At 40.3% G+C, this 15,661-nt stretch overlaps 1 protein-coding gene across 1 annotated transcript; it reads right to left on the bottom strand.

The window, feature by feature from the left end:
- Positions 1-12,216: 12,216 nt before the first annotated feature.
- Positions 12,217-13,179, bottom strand: LOC110258730 (olfactory receptor 10C1-like). Its single transcript, XM_021082003.2, has one exon. The coding sequence runs from the start codon at positions 13,177-13,179 to the stop codon at positions 12,217-12,219; it is 963 nt and encodes a 320-aa protein (XP_020937662.2).
- Positions 13,180-15,661: the final 2,482 nt, after the last annotated feature.

The raw sequence follows: 15,661 nt of genomic DNA on the forward strand, positions 1-15,661 counted from the left end.
CAACTGGCCTAGGACAGAGAAATCTGTAGTACACAGATGAATATTTAAGAATGATATTCAGAAGTGTGTATTCCATTCGACACAATGCTGCCCCAAAGAAGAAAGCCCATATTAGGAAGACGGCAGTAGGTAATATCAAGAGTGCTTTGCATGTGTGCAGTCTATTATATCCCGGAGACTCTTGGGCATTATTTTCAGACAGCCCGTTAATGCTTATCCCAGATGAGTTAGCAGACAAATTCCTTTGGGACAGAGTTCTCCATGGAAGTGCCTCTGGTGTACAATTAGTTATCTACTGAATTGAGGTTGTTACATATGTTTTAGAATAAACTCATTTGATTTCTCAAAACACTGGAAACTAATTTTACTTGATTATTTTATTCACTTATTATCTTTGTAATGTTTCTTTTATTGGCAATGCTTTTTTAAATTGAAGCATCACTGACATCCAACAAGACATTATTTTTCAGGTGTAGAGTGTAGTGCTTTGACCTTCATATACATTGCTAAATGATCACAGTAAATTAACCATCAGTTGCTATACAAAGTTACAATTTTTTCTTTGTGCAGAGATCTTTAAGACTTATTTTCTTAGTGGTTTTTTCAGATCTGCAATAGTGACTGTATCACATCAAACCTGTACCACAGAAGTGACCTGAACCACTGCAGTGACAATGCCAGATCCTTAACCTGCCACCTCACAAGGGAACTCCAGGGTTCTCTGTTTTGTTACATGGATCTATGTGTCTGTTTTTGCTTGTTTGTTTTTAGGGCCATACCTATGGCATATGGAAATTCCCAGGCTAGGGGTTGAATCGGAGCTGCAACTGCTGGCTTATGCCACAGCCATAGCACTGCTGGATCTGAGCTGTGTCTGCGACCTATACCACAGCTCTCGGCAATGCCCCTGAGTGAGGCCAGGGATTGAACCCACATCCTCATGGATACTAAGTCAGGCGTGTTACTGCTGATCCACAATGGGAACTCCTATGTGTCTGTTTTTATGCCAGTATCATAGTGTTTTGTTTACGACTGCTTTGTAGTATTGATTAAAATCAGGGAGCATGATGCCTCTGGCTTTGCCCTTAAGATTCATTTGGCTATTCAGGATATTTTGTGTTTCATACAAAGATTTAAAATTACTCATTCTAGTTCTGTGAAAAATGCCATTGGAATTTGATAGGGATTTCATTGAATCTGTAATTGCTTTGGGTAATATTGATATTTAATTCTTGCAGCTCATGAGAGTGGAATATATTTTCATTTATTTGTGTGTTCTTTAGTTTCTTTTGTCAGTGTCTTATAGTTTTCAGTGGACCGGTCTTTCTTCATTTCTAGGTATTTTATTCTTTTTGAGGCGATTGTATATGGGATTCTTTATGTCTGTTTCTGATCAGTGTTGGACAGTAATTTTAAATAGGGTTCATTTAGACCAAAGCTAGTTTGAGTAAAAGGATGTGGAGACATTCACGTGAATTTCTTGCATATCTTATTTTGTTCAACTTGTAGAATATCTCCAATAAGATATAATATATCTGACCATACCTAATAAATAAAGGGACACAAAAATAAGTTGAAGAGAGAAGAAAAAACCGGAAGTGGTCTTTCTGGGAGGAGGAATAAAATGACATTAAAAATCCTTTAAAATATTTAATGATTTTCAGAGTTCCCGTCTTGGCTCAGCAGAAACGAATCTGCCTAGCATCCATGAGGATGCAGGTTCAATCCCTGGCCTCGCTCAGTGGGTTAAGAATCTGGCGTTGCCGTGAGTTGTGGCATAGGCCATCAGCTACAGCTCTGATTCGACCCCTAGCCTGGGAATCTCCATATGCCGTGGGTGTGGCCCTAAAATAAAAAGACAAAAATAAATAAATATTAAAAAAAATTTAATGATTTTCTGATATGAAGACTGATAGCTTCTCTCTCTTTCTCACACACACAAACCCATAACATCCCACATAATAATAGTCCGATTTGTATACGAACATTAAGATTTAAAAGTTACACATACAATCCGTGAGTACATTATCCGAAAAGCAAATTCAAATGTACTGAATAATAGGTACAAATAGATATGTCTCCCTTTGAACATCCTCTTTCCATGGCCCATAATTTCACTATCTTTTCCCTAAAGTAAACTACTAGTATCACATGAGTGTGTATTGTTCCACTTTACAAGTGTGATGGACATTCGCTGAGAATATCCACTTGCATAAGAGAAATGCAAATCAAAACTACCATGAGATATCACCTCACACCAGTCAGAATGGCCATCATTAATAAATCCACAAATAACAAGTGCTGGAGGGGCTGTGGAGAAAAGGGAACCCTCCTGCACTGTTGGTGGGAATGTAAACTGGTACAGCCACCAAGGAGAACAGTTTGGAGATACCTTAGAAATCTATACATAGAACTTCCATATGACCCACTCTTGGGCATCTATCTGGACAAAACTCTCCTTAAAAGAGGAACGTGCACCCGCATGTTCATTGCAGCACTAGTCACAATATCCAAGACATGGAAACAACCCAAATGTCCATCGACAGAGGATTGGATTCGGAAGAGGTGGTATATATACACAATGGAATACTACTCAGCCATAAAAAAGAATGACATAATGCCATTTGCAGCAACATGGATGGAACTAGCGAATCTCATCCTGAGTGACATGAGCCAGAAAGACAAAGGCAAATACCATATGATATCACTTATAACTGGAATCTAACATCCAGCACAAATGAACATCTCCTCAGAAAAGAAAATCATGGACTTGGAGAAGAGACTTGTGGCTGCCTGATGGGGGGGGGGGAGGGAGTGGTAGGGATCGGGAGCTTGGGCTCATCAGACACAATTTAGAATAGATTTACAAGGAGATCCTGCTGAATAGCATTGAGAACTTTGTCTAGATAGTCATGTTGCAACAGAAGAAAGGGTGGGGGAAAAACTGTAATTGTAATATATACATGTAAGGATAACCTGACCCCCTTGCTGTACAGTGGGAAAAGCAAAACAAAACAAACAAACAAAAAAAAACAAGTGTGATGGATATTTTTCACCGTCTTTCCTCCCTCGCCCAGATCCACTCTTTATCCCACTATGTATGTTGAACTCTCTGCTCTACTCAAAAGTCTGAATCAAAGGAGTCCTTGATATGTGGCTTCTGTCTGGATTCAGCCAATGAGGGTCATGAGTTGAGGATTAGAGAAAGAGAGAACAGCTAGTTTGGTTTATTTTCCCTTGGCTCCCTCTCAGCTGGGACACATGAGGCAGCCTGTATTGCTCAAGCAAAAGTCATAGCTCTTGGAGATAGCTGTGTATTACGGTTTCTTTTTTTCTGGTTTCCAGTACCACTTCCCCACTTTGTTGCTTCAGGCCTTGGGTGTGTGACAGACGTCCATTGTGGCTAGTTCCAGGGTAATGCATGTACAGTACCCATATAGACACCCCTTGTAGGGGTTCTAAATCCTTCTCACACCTTTGATCAATATTTCCTTTTTTCAGCTTCCCTCATTTTCCCAGGTGGGTGTGCCATCTATTATAGCTGATATAAGTCTCCATTTACAAACAGACCAGCATCATTCCATGCTTCAGAACTTTTGAATTGCCATTTCTTCTACCTAAAATGCTCTTCTCTTGACTTCATCATGGCTAGCTCCTTCCTGTCTTTCAGTTTTGAGCTTAAACACCCCTTCTAAGAAGGGATACCCAATGTGAATTTACTTCTTAGTCTCTCTATAGCATAATCTTTTAAGTTTCATCAAAAGATTATTTTCCAAGTTATTTTACATTCTGATTCCCTCTGAAAGATGTAAATTTTATGACAATAGTAACTAAAAAATTACAATGGAATCATCTTATGCATATTATTATGTCACTTGATTTTTACACACACAGACTTTCTCATGGTGGAGAAATTAACAAACCGATACTTAAAACATTTTTCTTTCTTTCTTTCTTTCTTTTTTTTTTTTTTTTTTTTGTCTTTTCTAGGGCCGCACTCGCGGCACATGGAGGTTCCCAGGCTAGGGGTCTAATTGGAGCTATTGCTGCCGGCCTACACCATAGCCGTGGCAACGCCGGATGCCTAACCCACTGAGCAATGCCAGGAATCGAACCTGCAACCTCATGGTTCCTAGTCAGATTCGTTAACCACTGAGCCATGACGGGAACTCCCATTTTTCTTTTTTCTACAAAATGCTATCTGATATACTTTTGCTGCATTTTCTATGTTTTGGCATGTTGTTTCTGTTTTGATTATTCTCAAAGTATTTGGTTATTTCCCTTGAAATTTCCTTTGATTTATTATTTAGAAGTACATTGTTTAATTTCTACATGCCCATATGTTTGTCAATATTTTTGTTACTTATTCTAATTTCATTCAGTCATGTTTAGAGGATATACTTTCAGTCAATTTAATTTTTTTAAGGGCTGCATCTATGGCATATGGAAATCTCCAGGCTAGGGATCGAATCAGAGCTGCAGCTGCCATCCTACCTACAGCCACAGCAACCCGGAATCCAAGCTGCATCTGTGACCTACACCACAGCTCACAGCAATGCCAGATCCTTAACCCGGTGAGCGAGGCCAAGGATGGAACCCGCATCCTCATGGATTCTAGTTGAGTTTGGTACCACTGAGCCACTACGGGAACTCCCCTTTCAGTCATTTTAAATTTATTGTGAGTTGTTTCATGGCCTAATGATCTATTCTGTAGAATGTTCCTTAGGCAATGAGAAATATATCTATTCTGCTTTTTTTGAATGAAGTGCTCCGTATATGTTAGTTTTGTTTACCTTGTTTGGCTCTCTCTTTCCTTGCTGATATTCTGTCTAATTTTTCCATCCATTATTTTAAGTGGGGTACTGAAGTGCAGCAGTTATTGTGGAATTAACCATTTCTCCAATTAATTCTGTTACTTTTTATGTTATGTACTTGGGCAATCTTTTGTTAGATGCATCCGTGTTTGTTAGATCTTCTTGATGGATAGACTAAATTTATCATCATAATTTTTTTGACCATAGTAACAATTCTTGTCTTTATGTCTATATGCTCTGATATCCACATAGCTGTTAGTGCTATCTTTTTCTGCTTTTTAAAAATTATTTTTTGAAGTATAGTTGTTTTAGAATATTAGAAGGAGTTTCAAGTGTACAGTATAGTGATTCACTACTTTTACAGGTTATACTCTATTAAAATTGTTGCAAGAAAATGGCTGTAATTCCATGTGTTAGACAATAAAACCTGGTTTCTTATCTGTTTTGTACATAGTAGTTTGTATCCATTAATCTCATACCCTTCTCTTGCCCCTCCCCTCTTCCCTCTTTTCATTGGGAGCCACTAGTTTGTTGTCTATGTTTGTGAATCTGTTTCTGTCTTGCTATACGCATTGATTTGTTTAATTTTTTAGATTCCACATATAAGTGATGAGAAGAAGTGTGTGTAAATGTGTCACATCAATGTGTCTTCTTTATCTCCTTCATCCATTCAAGTGTTCATCGATACTACGTTTGCTGTCATTTCTGGGCTATTGTAAATAATGCTGCTCTGAACATTAGGGTGCCTGTATCTTTTCAAATTCGTGTCTTTGTTTTCTTTTGGTATCTACCCCGAAATGGAATTGCTGGAACATGTGGTAGTTCTATTTTTAACTTTTTGAGACATCTCCATAATGTTTTCGTAGTGGCTGTACCAATTTATAGTCCTACCCAGAATGGGAAAGGGATCCCTTTTCTCTGTTTCCTCACCAATATTTATTATTTGTGTGGTTTTTGATGACTGACATTCTGATAGGTGTGAGGTGACATCTCATTGTAGTTTTGATTTACATTAATCTAATAATGAGTGATGTTGAGCATCTTTTCATATGCCTATTAGCCATCTATATGTCTTCTTTGGAAAAACGTCTCTTCAGATCTTCCACCCATTTTCTGACTGAGTTGTTCATTTTCTGATATTTGTTGTATGAGCTTTTTAGGTATTTTGAATGTTAGCCCCTTATCATATAGGCTTGAGTATTTTCTCCTGTTCAGTAGGTTGTCCTTTTTTTGCAGCTCATTTTCTTTGCATGTGAAAGCTTTTAAAGTTAATTAGTCCTGTTTACTTGTTTTTGCTTTTATTTCTTTTGCCTGAGCATGTGGATCCAAAAAAATATTGCTATGATTTATGTCATTAGAGCATTCTGCCTGTGTACTCTTCTAGGAGTTTGATGGTTCCAGGTTTTGTTTTTTGAGTTTCAGGTCTTACGTTAAAGTCTTTAGTCTATTTGGAATTTATTTTTGAATATGATGTGGGGAAGTATTTTAATCTTATTATCTTACATGTAATTGTCTAGTTTTTGATCTTTTTAAGTGTATTGTAAGACCAGCAAAAAGAACCTCCAGGCTCGGAAGAGGCGACTCCCCTTAATCACTCACGAGAAGCGGTCTTGATGCAAACAGCAAGAGGATTTTTATTCCAAGCGCGCTGGGGCCCACAGTCATACACCACGCAGGGGTAGAGGACTGCGGCGGCGAGTGTGGAGTCGGGACAGCTTTTATGGGGTTCACAACAAAGCCCACGCTTCGTGGACCAATTAATTTAAATTGTTTTGGAGTTACCCATTTGCACATGTTTTGGGGAGACATGTTGTCACCAAGATATGTGTATCAACGTTTCAACATCTTTATGGCGCAACCAATTTGAGGTTGTTTTAGAGATTAACCTCCTCTCCTTCTATCTTTTGCAAGCAGTTTTACAGAAGCTAAACAAGCAGTTAGAAACTCCCTTTTCTTGTTATCTCAAATAGTTTCAAGAAGTTTCATGCCTAGAGACACGTACTCAGGGCCTATTTTACTTCCGCATATTTTAAAACAGCAAGACACCTAACCTTTTACCTATAAGGAACAAACTCTGGAATTCAGAACAATTTTCAGCTTCTCATTAGCTTAGGTTGTATTTTTATCCTTTCATTCCCCACTTTTTCTCTTGTTAATAGTTCTAATCTTAGAACTGGTAGAGCTAGCGGCCAGCTTTCCTGCTAGACGGGCTTTGGTACTGTTGTCTAAGTACCATGATCTGGACTGTACTTAGTCTAACGTAGACTGAATCTCCCACTTGGAAACGATGTGGGATTTGCAAGTTTCCTTCTTCTGAGTAGGCCTCCCGGAGTTGTCTCCACACTCGTTGTCTTACCCACTCAAATGCCTTGAGCCTGGAGAACAAAGGCTGGGAAAGCAGTGTATCAGCACTATGTACAGAAGCAATTTTTATCAATGGGGGGGGTCCCCCGTAGAGCAATTCATAGGGGGTCAACCCATATTGTCCAGGGGTGTTCCTAACCCTAAACAGCACAAAGGGCAGGAGAGCTATTTAATCATTAATGCCAGTCTCCGCGGTCAATTTAGTAAGGGTCTCTTTAATGGTTTTATTTATTTTTTTTACTTGTCCTGAGCTTTGGGGTCTGTATGCACAATGTAGTTTTTAATTAATCTCTAATATCTTGGCCAGTCCCTGACTTACCTGGGCAACAAAAGCTGGACCATTGTCTGACCCTATTACCTTAGGTATTTTAAATCTTGGAAAAATTTTTTCCAGTATTTTTTTAGCCACCACGGTTGAAGTCTCTTTTTTAGTAGGATAAGCCTCTACCCATCCTGAAAAGGTGTCTACAAAAACCAATAGGTATTTGTTTCCGTATTTAGCCGGCTTTACCTCAGTGAAGTCCACTTCCCAGTGAGCGGTATGTCTGTAAGGTCCTTGCGGACCCCAGTCTCCTCAATCAATAATTGATGGCAATCATGAGTCACTGGTTTATCAGTCTCTTCAGGCAGAAGAGTGGCAGGGTTGAGAGCGGCTGGTGGAGCGAACGTGACCCTCTCTGTGAGAAGCAGGCTTTGATAGTGGGTCATGTGGGCGTTGGTCATCCATCGGTCTGGGGGCTGCCGAACGATGTTCTCCAATGCATGGGGGGCTATTACCGTTATATTCTGTCCCAAAGTCAATTTGTCAGCGTCCTTGACCAGCATGGCCACAGCTGCGATAGCCTTCAGGCATATGGGCCATCCACTGGTATTTGCAGACACTTCTGGTTTCTCTTGTTTAAAAGAAATTTGTGTTTCTATCTTGGTCAATAAGTCTCTACCTAAGAGGGGTGCTGGGCACTCAGGTATGACCAGAAACGAGTGGGTTACCCGTCCCACTCCCAAGTCAACTGTTCTTCGGGTAGTCCATGGATACTGTTGTTGCCCTGTGGCACCCATCACCCAGGATTTTTTATTTTTTAGTTTTCCTAATGGCTGTAGTAGCACTGAATGTTTCGCTCCGGTATCAACCAGAAACTCAACTGGTTGCCCCTCCACCTTTAAAGTTACCCTGGGCTCGGGGAGGGGGTCCGAACCCCGTCTTCCCTAGTCTTTATCTTCTTCCAGAGCTAAGACCTTCAGTCCCTTGTTTTTCTTCTTGGGGCAGTCCCTTGCCCAGTCCCTTTCTTTCTCTATTGCTTTTTCCTTCAACCACTGTAGCCAAGATCTTAGTCAAATTCTTTTCTTGCCGTTTATTACGTCTTTTTTCCCTTTTCTCTCTTTCTCTCTCTTTTCTTTGTTCCCTTTCTTCTTTTTTTCTCTCTTTTTTTTTGTTCCCTTTCCTCTTCTGTCTCCCTTTTGTAATACACTTTCTCTGTCTCCTTTACTAGATCACGTAACTCAGCCTCCTGTAACCCTTTCAGTCTCTGAAGCTTCTTTTTAATATCTAAGGCTGACTGTCCTATAAAGGCCAAAGCCACTGAGGCTTTTTGGGCCTCTGAGGTGGGATCAAAAGGGGTGTACCGCCTGAAGGCTTCCAAGAGCCTCTCAAGAAAAACAGAGGGGGGTTCATTCGGTCCCTGCATCACTTCTCTTACCTTAGCCAAATTAGTGGGCCGTCTTGAGGCGCCTCGGAGACCCGCTACCAGAGCCTGGCGATAGATTTTCAAGCTCTCCCTACCTTCTGCCGTGTTGTAGTCCTAACCGGGGCGAGTCAAGGGAAATCCTATGTCAATCTCGTTTTGCAACTGCGTGGGTCGCCCGTCGGCCCCAGGAACATTTTTTCTAGCCTCTAACAGAATTTTCTCTCGTTCTTCAGTTGTGAAGAGTGTCTGCAGCAGCTGCTGACAATTATCTTAAGTAGGCTGGTGAGAGAACATAAGGGACTCTACTAACGCCGTGAGGCATTGGGGATCCTCCGAGAAAGGGGGATGGTTAGTTTTCCAATTATAGAGATCTGCAGAAGAAAAGGGCCAATACTGGAGGGGCTGTAATTGGCCCCCTGGTATGGGAGGGCCGTACGTGTGCAGCGGTAATGTCGCGATCTCGTCTGTCCGCTCCGGGGTGGCGCCCTTCCGGCTCCGAGTCCCTGCAGCAGGTCCCTCCACCGCCGGAGCTCCAGGAGGGGCAGAGGGTCCCCTCGCAGCACCCTGTGCCGGATAAGGGGGTGGGGGAACAGATTGGGGTTCCGGCCAAGCCGGCGGCTCTTTAATCTCGGGGTAGATATGAGGAGAGGGCTTGACTTTTTCAGCCGAGTGTTTGTTTTTCTCTCCAAGAGCCAGAATTCGGGGACCTGGCTTTCTTGGCTTATTTAGCCATGGTTTAACCCCGGCGGAGTCGCCTCTTCCGAGCCTGGAGATTCTTTTTGCTGGTCTTACAGTATAAAATTATCAAAATTAGTAAACTAAACACAAAAGTTCATGCTACAAAATAATTTTTAACTGGTTTTAATTTTTAAAAATCATTCTTTTTTTCTTGGAGTTCCCGTCGTGGCGCAGTGGTTAACAAATCCGACTAGGAACCATGAGGTTGCGGGTTTGGTCCCTGCCCTTGCTCAGTGGGTTAAAGATCCGGCGTTGCGGTGAGCTGTGGTGTAGGTTGCAGATGCGGCTTGGATCCCATGTTGCTGTGGCTCTGGCGTAGGCTAGTGGCTACAGCTCTGATTCGACCCCTAGCCTGGGAACCTCCATATGCCGCGGGAGCAGCCCAAGAAATAGCAAAAAGACAAAAAAAAAATTCTTTTTTTGTCGATTAGTCAACATATTTATAAATAATAATCTCTGATGCCTGCAGATAATTCCTGCCTATTTCTGTAGCATAATTGTTAATTGGCTATTTTTTGCATTTTCAGAATATTTCTATTCTTAATTAACTGAACACAGATATAAATAAAAAAAACAGTGTGTTTTGTTTTGGTCTTCAGTGAATCAGATAGCTTTTGGTAAAATGGGCATATCTGGCAAAACAGACAACTCTGTCATTAGTAACTAACCATCACTATCATTCCGTGACTGGAGAATTACCACATCTTCTTTTTCTTTTCCAGCTTTATTGAGATGAAATCGACAAATAAAACTGTGAAGACTTAAGGTGTATAATGTGATGATGCATATATCAAATATATATCCCTCGATGTATGTATCCATTGTGAGATGACCACCACGATCGAGTTAAGTAACGTGTTCATTGCTTCTGTGTATGTGTGTGGTAAGAAGAGTTAAGATCCATTCTGTTAGCAAACTTCAAGTACATAATTCAGTGTTATTAACTACTGTCACCATGCTGTATGTTAGATCCCCAGAACTCATAGTGTAGGTTGTCATGGTAGTTGTCACAGTTCTCCATTCCTTGTCCTATACCCACTGCTATGTGGGTAGCTGAGAATCTCTCATAGATCACAGTGCCTCCCTGAGAACAAAATGTTCAAAGCCAAGGTAATGTTCCTATAGATGCCTCAAACGACTAGACTGTGTTATAATGATGTCCATTTATCTTAAGAGCAAGTTTTCGGATGATTTCCAAATATATTTGGTCAGGAATCATATGTAAATTTTTTTTTATTACTCAAATGAATTTATCACATCTGTAGTTGTATAATGATCATAACTGAACATATGTAAATCTTATACATAAAAATAAATTTAAAATTATTTATATTATGTAGTGTTAGTTCAGTTTTCTTCTTCCATCCTAGAAGTTAAATAGGTGTTCTCCTTCTTTTGAAAAAAAGTTTCACCATGAAGACTCTGGTGAAAATTTCCTGTAATTTTCTTTTAAAATTCTGCAACAGATACTTCTGATTTTTTTTGGGGGGTGAGCTTTTGGATTACTTTTAAATTTTAACGATTTTCATTTTTTTGGATGTTACATATTTTTACAGTAGACACAACTCAAAAAGGAACTATTTAACTCTATGTCATGTACCAATAATTAAGGTTGAAGAATTTTGAAACATTTTTATGGAAGGAAGTAACACACATCACAGAGCTATTAGGGCATAAAGAGCCATGTGGGACACACATATGTGGAAGCAGTACCCCAGTGACAACCGCAGAAGTCATACGGACCCCTCAGGGGCTAGAAAATACCGAAGAGTTTAGAGTGAGAACTTGTTAGGCTTCTGAGAGGTAATCTGGCAATTTGTCCTTTTAACCTATACTTTAGCCTAAATGGGAACATTTTGGGAAACCTGTCTAGTGTTGGACTCATCTATTAAAATTCTTTGGTATCCAACTTCCTTCCGGAATTTGGTAATGAGAACTTTAACTGTGAGTACAGAGGTATCTCTCAAATAACAATCACTGTTATTCAAGAAGGTTCTTACAAAACGGATTGATAAGTACAGTTCTCCCTCCCTCCGTCCTTTTCTCTTTCTTTCTCTCTTTCTTTCTTTCTTTCTTTCTTTCTTTCTTTCTTTCTTTCTTTCTTTCTTTCTTGCTTTCTTGCTTTCTTGCTTTCTTGCTTTCTTGCTTTCTTGCTTTCTTGCTTTCTTTCTTTCTTTCTTTCTTTCTTTCTTTCTTTCTTTCTTTCTTCCTTCCTTCCTTCCTTCCTTCCTTCCTTCCTTCCATCTTTCTTTCTTTCTTTCTTTCTTTCTTTCTTTCTTTCTTTCTTTCTTTCTTTCTTTCTTTCTTTCTCTCTCTCTTTCCTTCCTTCCTTCCTTCCTACATTCCTTCCTCTCTATCTTTCTCTCTTTCTTTTTTAGATATTTTTAAATGATAGTTGATTTACATTTTCTGTCAATTTCTGCTGTACAGCATGGTGATCCAGTCATACATATATGTACATTCTTTTGTTCACATTATCCCCCACCATGTTCTATAACAAGTGACTAGATCTTCCTTCCCTCCTTCCCGCTTTCCTTTTATTTCATCTTTCTTTCTTTCCTCTTATGTTGGTTTTGCAGCTTTTTCAAAGAGCCATTTTTGTGGTCCTCTGGTATCTACCTATGAGCCAATACTTTTTTCTTGCCTAGAGTTCTCCTAAGGGCTGCCTTGACGTCCTTGTTCCGTAAACTGTAGATGATGGGGTTGAGCATGGATGTCACCACGGTATAGGAGAGGGCTAGGAGTTTATCTATTCCTGGTGAATGGCTAGCCTTGGGTCTCAAGTAGGTGACAGATGCTGAGCCATAGAAGAGTGTTACTACAAGTAAGTGGGAAGAACAGGTGGAAAGAGCTTTTTGGCGACCCTCAGGTGAGGGCATGCTGAGCACGGCAGCTAGAATTCTGCCATAAGAAGCAATGATGAGTAAAAATGGGCTGGAAATGCAAAGGGTGGCTGCAACAAAGACTGCAGCCTCATTATGGGAGGTATCCCCACAGGCAAGTGCCAGGATAGGGGGGAGGTCACAGAAGAAGTGGTCTATTTCACAGGGGCCACAGAAGTCCAGGGAGAAAATATAGTTGGTCTGGCCCAAGGCTGCCATGCATCCCACTCCCCAAGAAACCATTGCCAAATGGTCACACACTCCATGACTCATTCGTGTTGCATAGTGAAGTGGGGAGCATATGGCCATATAGCGGTCAAAAGCCATGGCGGCCAAAAGACAGCACTCACTGATACCAAAAAACGCGAAGAAAAACATCTGTGTGGCACACCCCTCCCGAGAGATTCCTCGGGCCTCGCTCACAAGGCTCTGCAGCATCTTGGGTATGACAGAGCATGTATAGCCAATCTCCAAGAGAGACAGGTTGGCCAGGAAGAAGTACATGGGGGTGTGGAGGACCGGGTTGGTCCAGATGGCAGTGGCTATGAGAGCATTGCCCGCCAGTGATGCTAAGAACATGAGCAGGATGAGGGTAAACAAAAGGAAACACTGTTCAGTGACCTCAGAGAATCTGGCAAAGGCAAAGCGTTTGACAGACATGCTGTTGTCCTGCCACAAGGAACAATTGAAGGTCATGCCTGAAAAAAAGAAGGCAAGGTCATCATCAAGAGTCTTTCACATAGAAATCTGAATCTTTCTCTTACTCTTAACAAGCTCTCTTGAGTCAGAGAGATAGATTTCTTTTCTGCTATTCTAAAATTCAAAGTTTGGAAGTTACCCTCATCTTGAAACCAAATCCTATTCCATGTTCACTCTCCTAGTTGATTTGTTGTAAATAATCTAGTAAGCAGGCATGAAATGGAAAACAGTTTAGTAAAATTCTCTCTCTCATCCCTTCATTTTACGAGTTGTCAAATACTACCAGATAAGGTCCTCCCATACCTACCTAGTTCTTTCCTACTCTTTAGCCACTGACTTGCTTTCTTTACTCATTTATTCACAAGTATTTATTGAGCACAGTGTATTTTCAAAGTATTTTTCAGTTTCTGTTGTAGGTCCTGGATTCAACAAAGAAGGAAAGAAGAACAGAAATAAATGGACCAATTCAGAATTCTATTAAATATGAAATAACAAACATACGATTACAGGGACCCTTAGCGTCTATGACTGCTGAAGAATGTGCTCACACATCAAGCATTCTATTATAATGCATTTACACTTATACTAAAGCATTTAGAAACATTTCCCTTTTGTTGTTACTAATTAACTTAATATAATTTAATATTTCTCTTTTCTATGTGGCACCACAATTCAGTTAAGGTTGTGGCAAAGAAAATAGAGACAATAGTTTATATATTTCTTTGAACCCCAAATATTTTCTTTCTTTCTTTTGCTTTTCAGGGCCACACCCACGGCATATGGAGGTTCCCATGCTAGGGGTCCAGTTGGAGCTACGGCTGCCGGCAGTGGAAAACGAACCCAGTTAATGCCCATGAAGACATGGATTTGATGTCTGGCCTTACTCAGTGGCTCACTTGCTGTGAGCTGTGGTGTAGGTTGCAGATGTGGCTTGGATCCTGCCTTACTCTGGCTGTCACAGAGGTTGGGAACTGCAGCTCTGATTTGACCCCTGGCCTGGGAACTTCCATATGCTGTCAGTGCAGCCTTAAAAAGAAAGAAACAAAAAACAAAATAAGAAATTAACATGCACTTTATCACCCTCGAAAATTCTTGCCCTGTAGAAATGTCATGTTAACGGACTCATTGGACACTGTGTGCAATATTCCCTAATAGTGCCAGTCTATAAAAATAACCTATATTAAGAATCAGCCATCAACTTAATAATGCACCATGATTCTAATCTAAAGATATAGGAGTTTTATGCAAATGATGAACTGTGTTTGTAGATTCCTACTCAATGTGATGACAGATCAAGTGGCCGTTGAACATTGACAAGATTCTGCAGGTTCAAATCTTGAGATGGAGTTTCAGTGATAGGTGGATGTATGAAAAAGTAAATAGAGGAGAGAGACAAGATCATTTCAATAGCTCGTGGCTTTCTTCATGTGCCAGCTTACCCAGCCCAAGATCCAAGACATGTACCTTGTCTACAGCTCTGCTTTGGAAATAACCCAGCAGAAGTGATTCATTTGGAGCCAGCTCCACGTAACTAGAACTGTTGCTTAACTGACTCAGTCCCTTATTAGTCTCTATTGTCATGATGAAATGTTTCTCTAGTTCCTATCAGCCAGAGGAAATCATGTGATACATTACTAGATGTTTTACCTGAAATGGTTAGTGCAGTCCCTGGAATATAAAAAAACTCAGTAAATATTAGTCTCCATTATTCTGAAACGGTCATTTCTAAAATGCTTGAATCATAGGTACAATTTAAATAAACTGGCCATTGAATATGGCAGAGATGATTTCCCATTGCTTTCCACCATTTATCCGTAGTTATTTCATCGAGGACCTAATATCTAGCTGAGTGATGCCTTAACATAAGCTCGCAGAAACTATTTTATCATTTGATTACAGGATAATCGAGGCATTTCCAATTACCCGAAGATAAGACATATATCTGTTTCCTGTAAAGTAAATAGTTTAGAACAACTTACAGTAGTTTTATGACAGGAGTACTGGCAAGTCTTCAGAGAAGGGCGAATCTATCTGATTAAAATAATGTCCGGAAGTGAATAATGCTTTGAATGCTGGCTATTCATTTTCAAGCTTTCATCCACCATCTTCCACGACACTCTTAAAACATCAGTTATATCACAAAACTTTACTCATAATATTTGAGGAAAGAAAGTAGATGGTATTTGCTTCTGATGAGCCACTTCCTATTTTGTCTGCACAGTCTCCGTATAACCTCCCAAAATCAGAGGATGTAAAGCTCCCCAATCCTTACTTCTAAAACTAAGCACTGAGAAGCTTTTGTTGTAGTCAGAACCACGTCTGACGCCAGGAAGACTGTGTCTCCTGAGAGAGCATTATGTCCTTCCTCACAGTGCCCTCAGCCACACACACACACACATACACACACAGATTCACACACACACACACACACAGACACACACACAGACACACACAAGCATGTAGGGTTGTGCTGATTACA

This window comes from Sus scrofa, chromosome 7 (genome assembly GCF_054392235.1).
Source record: "Sus scrofa isolate SSC_HxYL_T2T_F1_AM1 chromosome 7, Sscrofa_HxYL_maternal_Yorkshire_Landrace_v2.0, whole genome shotgun sequence".
NCBI lineage: Eukaryota > Metazoa > Chordata > Mammalia > Artiodactyla > Suidae > Sus > Sus scrofa.

Coding starts and splice junctions, on each gene's coding strand:
- LOC110258730 (XM_021082003.2), bottom strand. CDS start 13,179: ATGACCTTCAATTGTTCCTTGTGGCAGGACAACAGCATGTCTGTCAAA.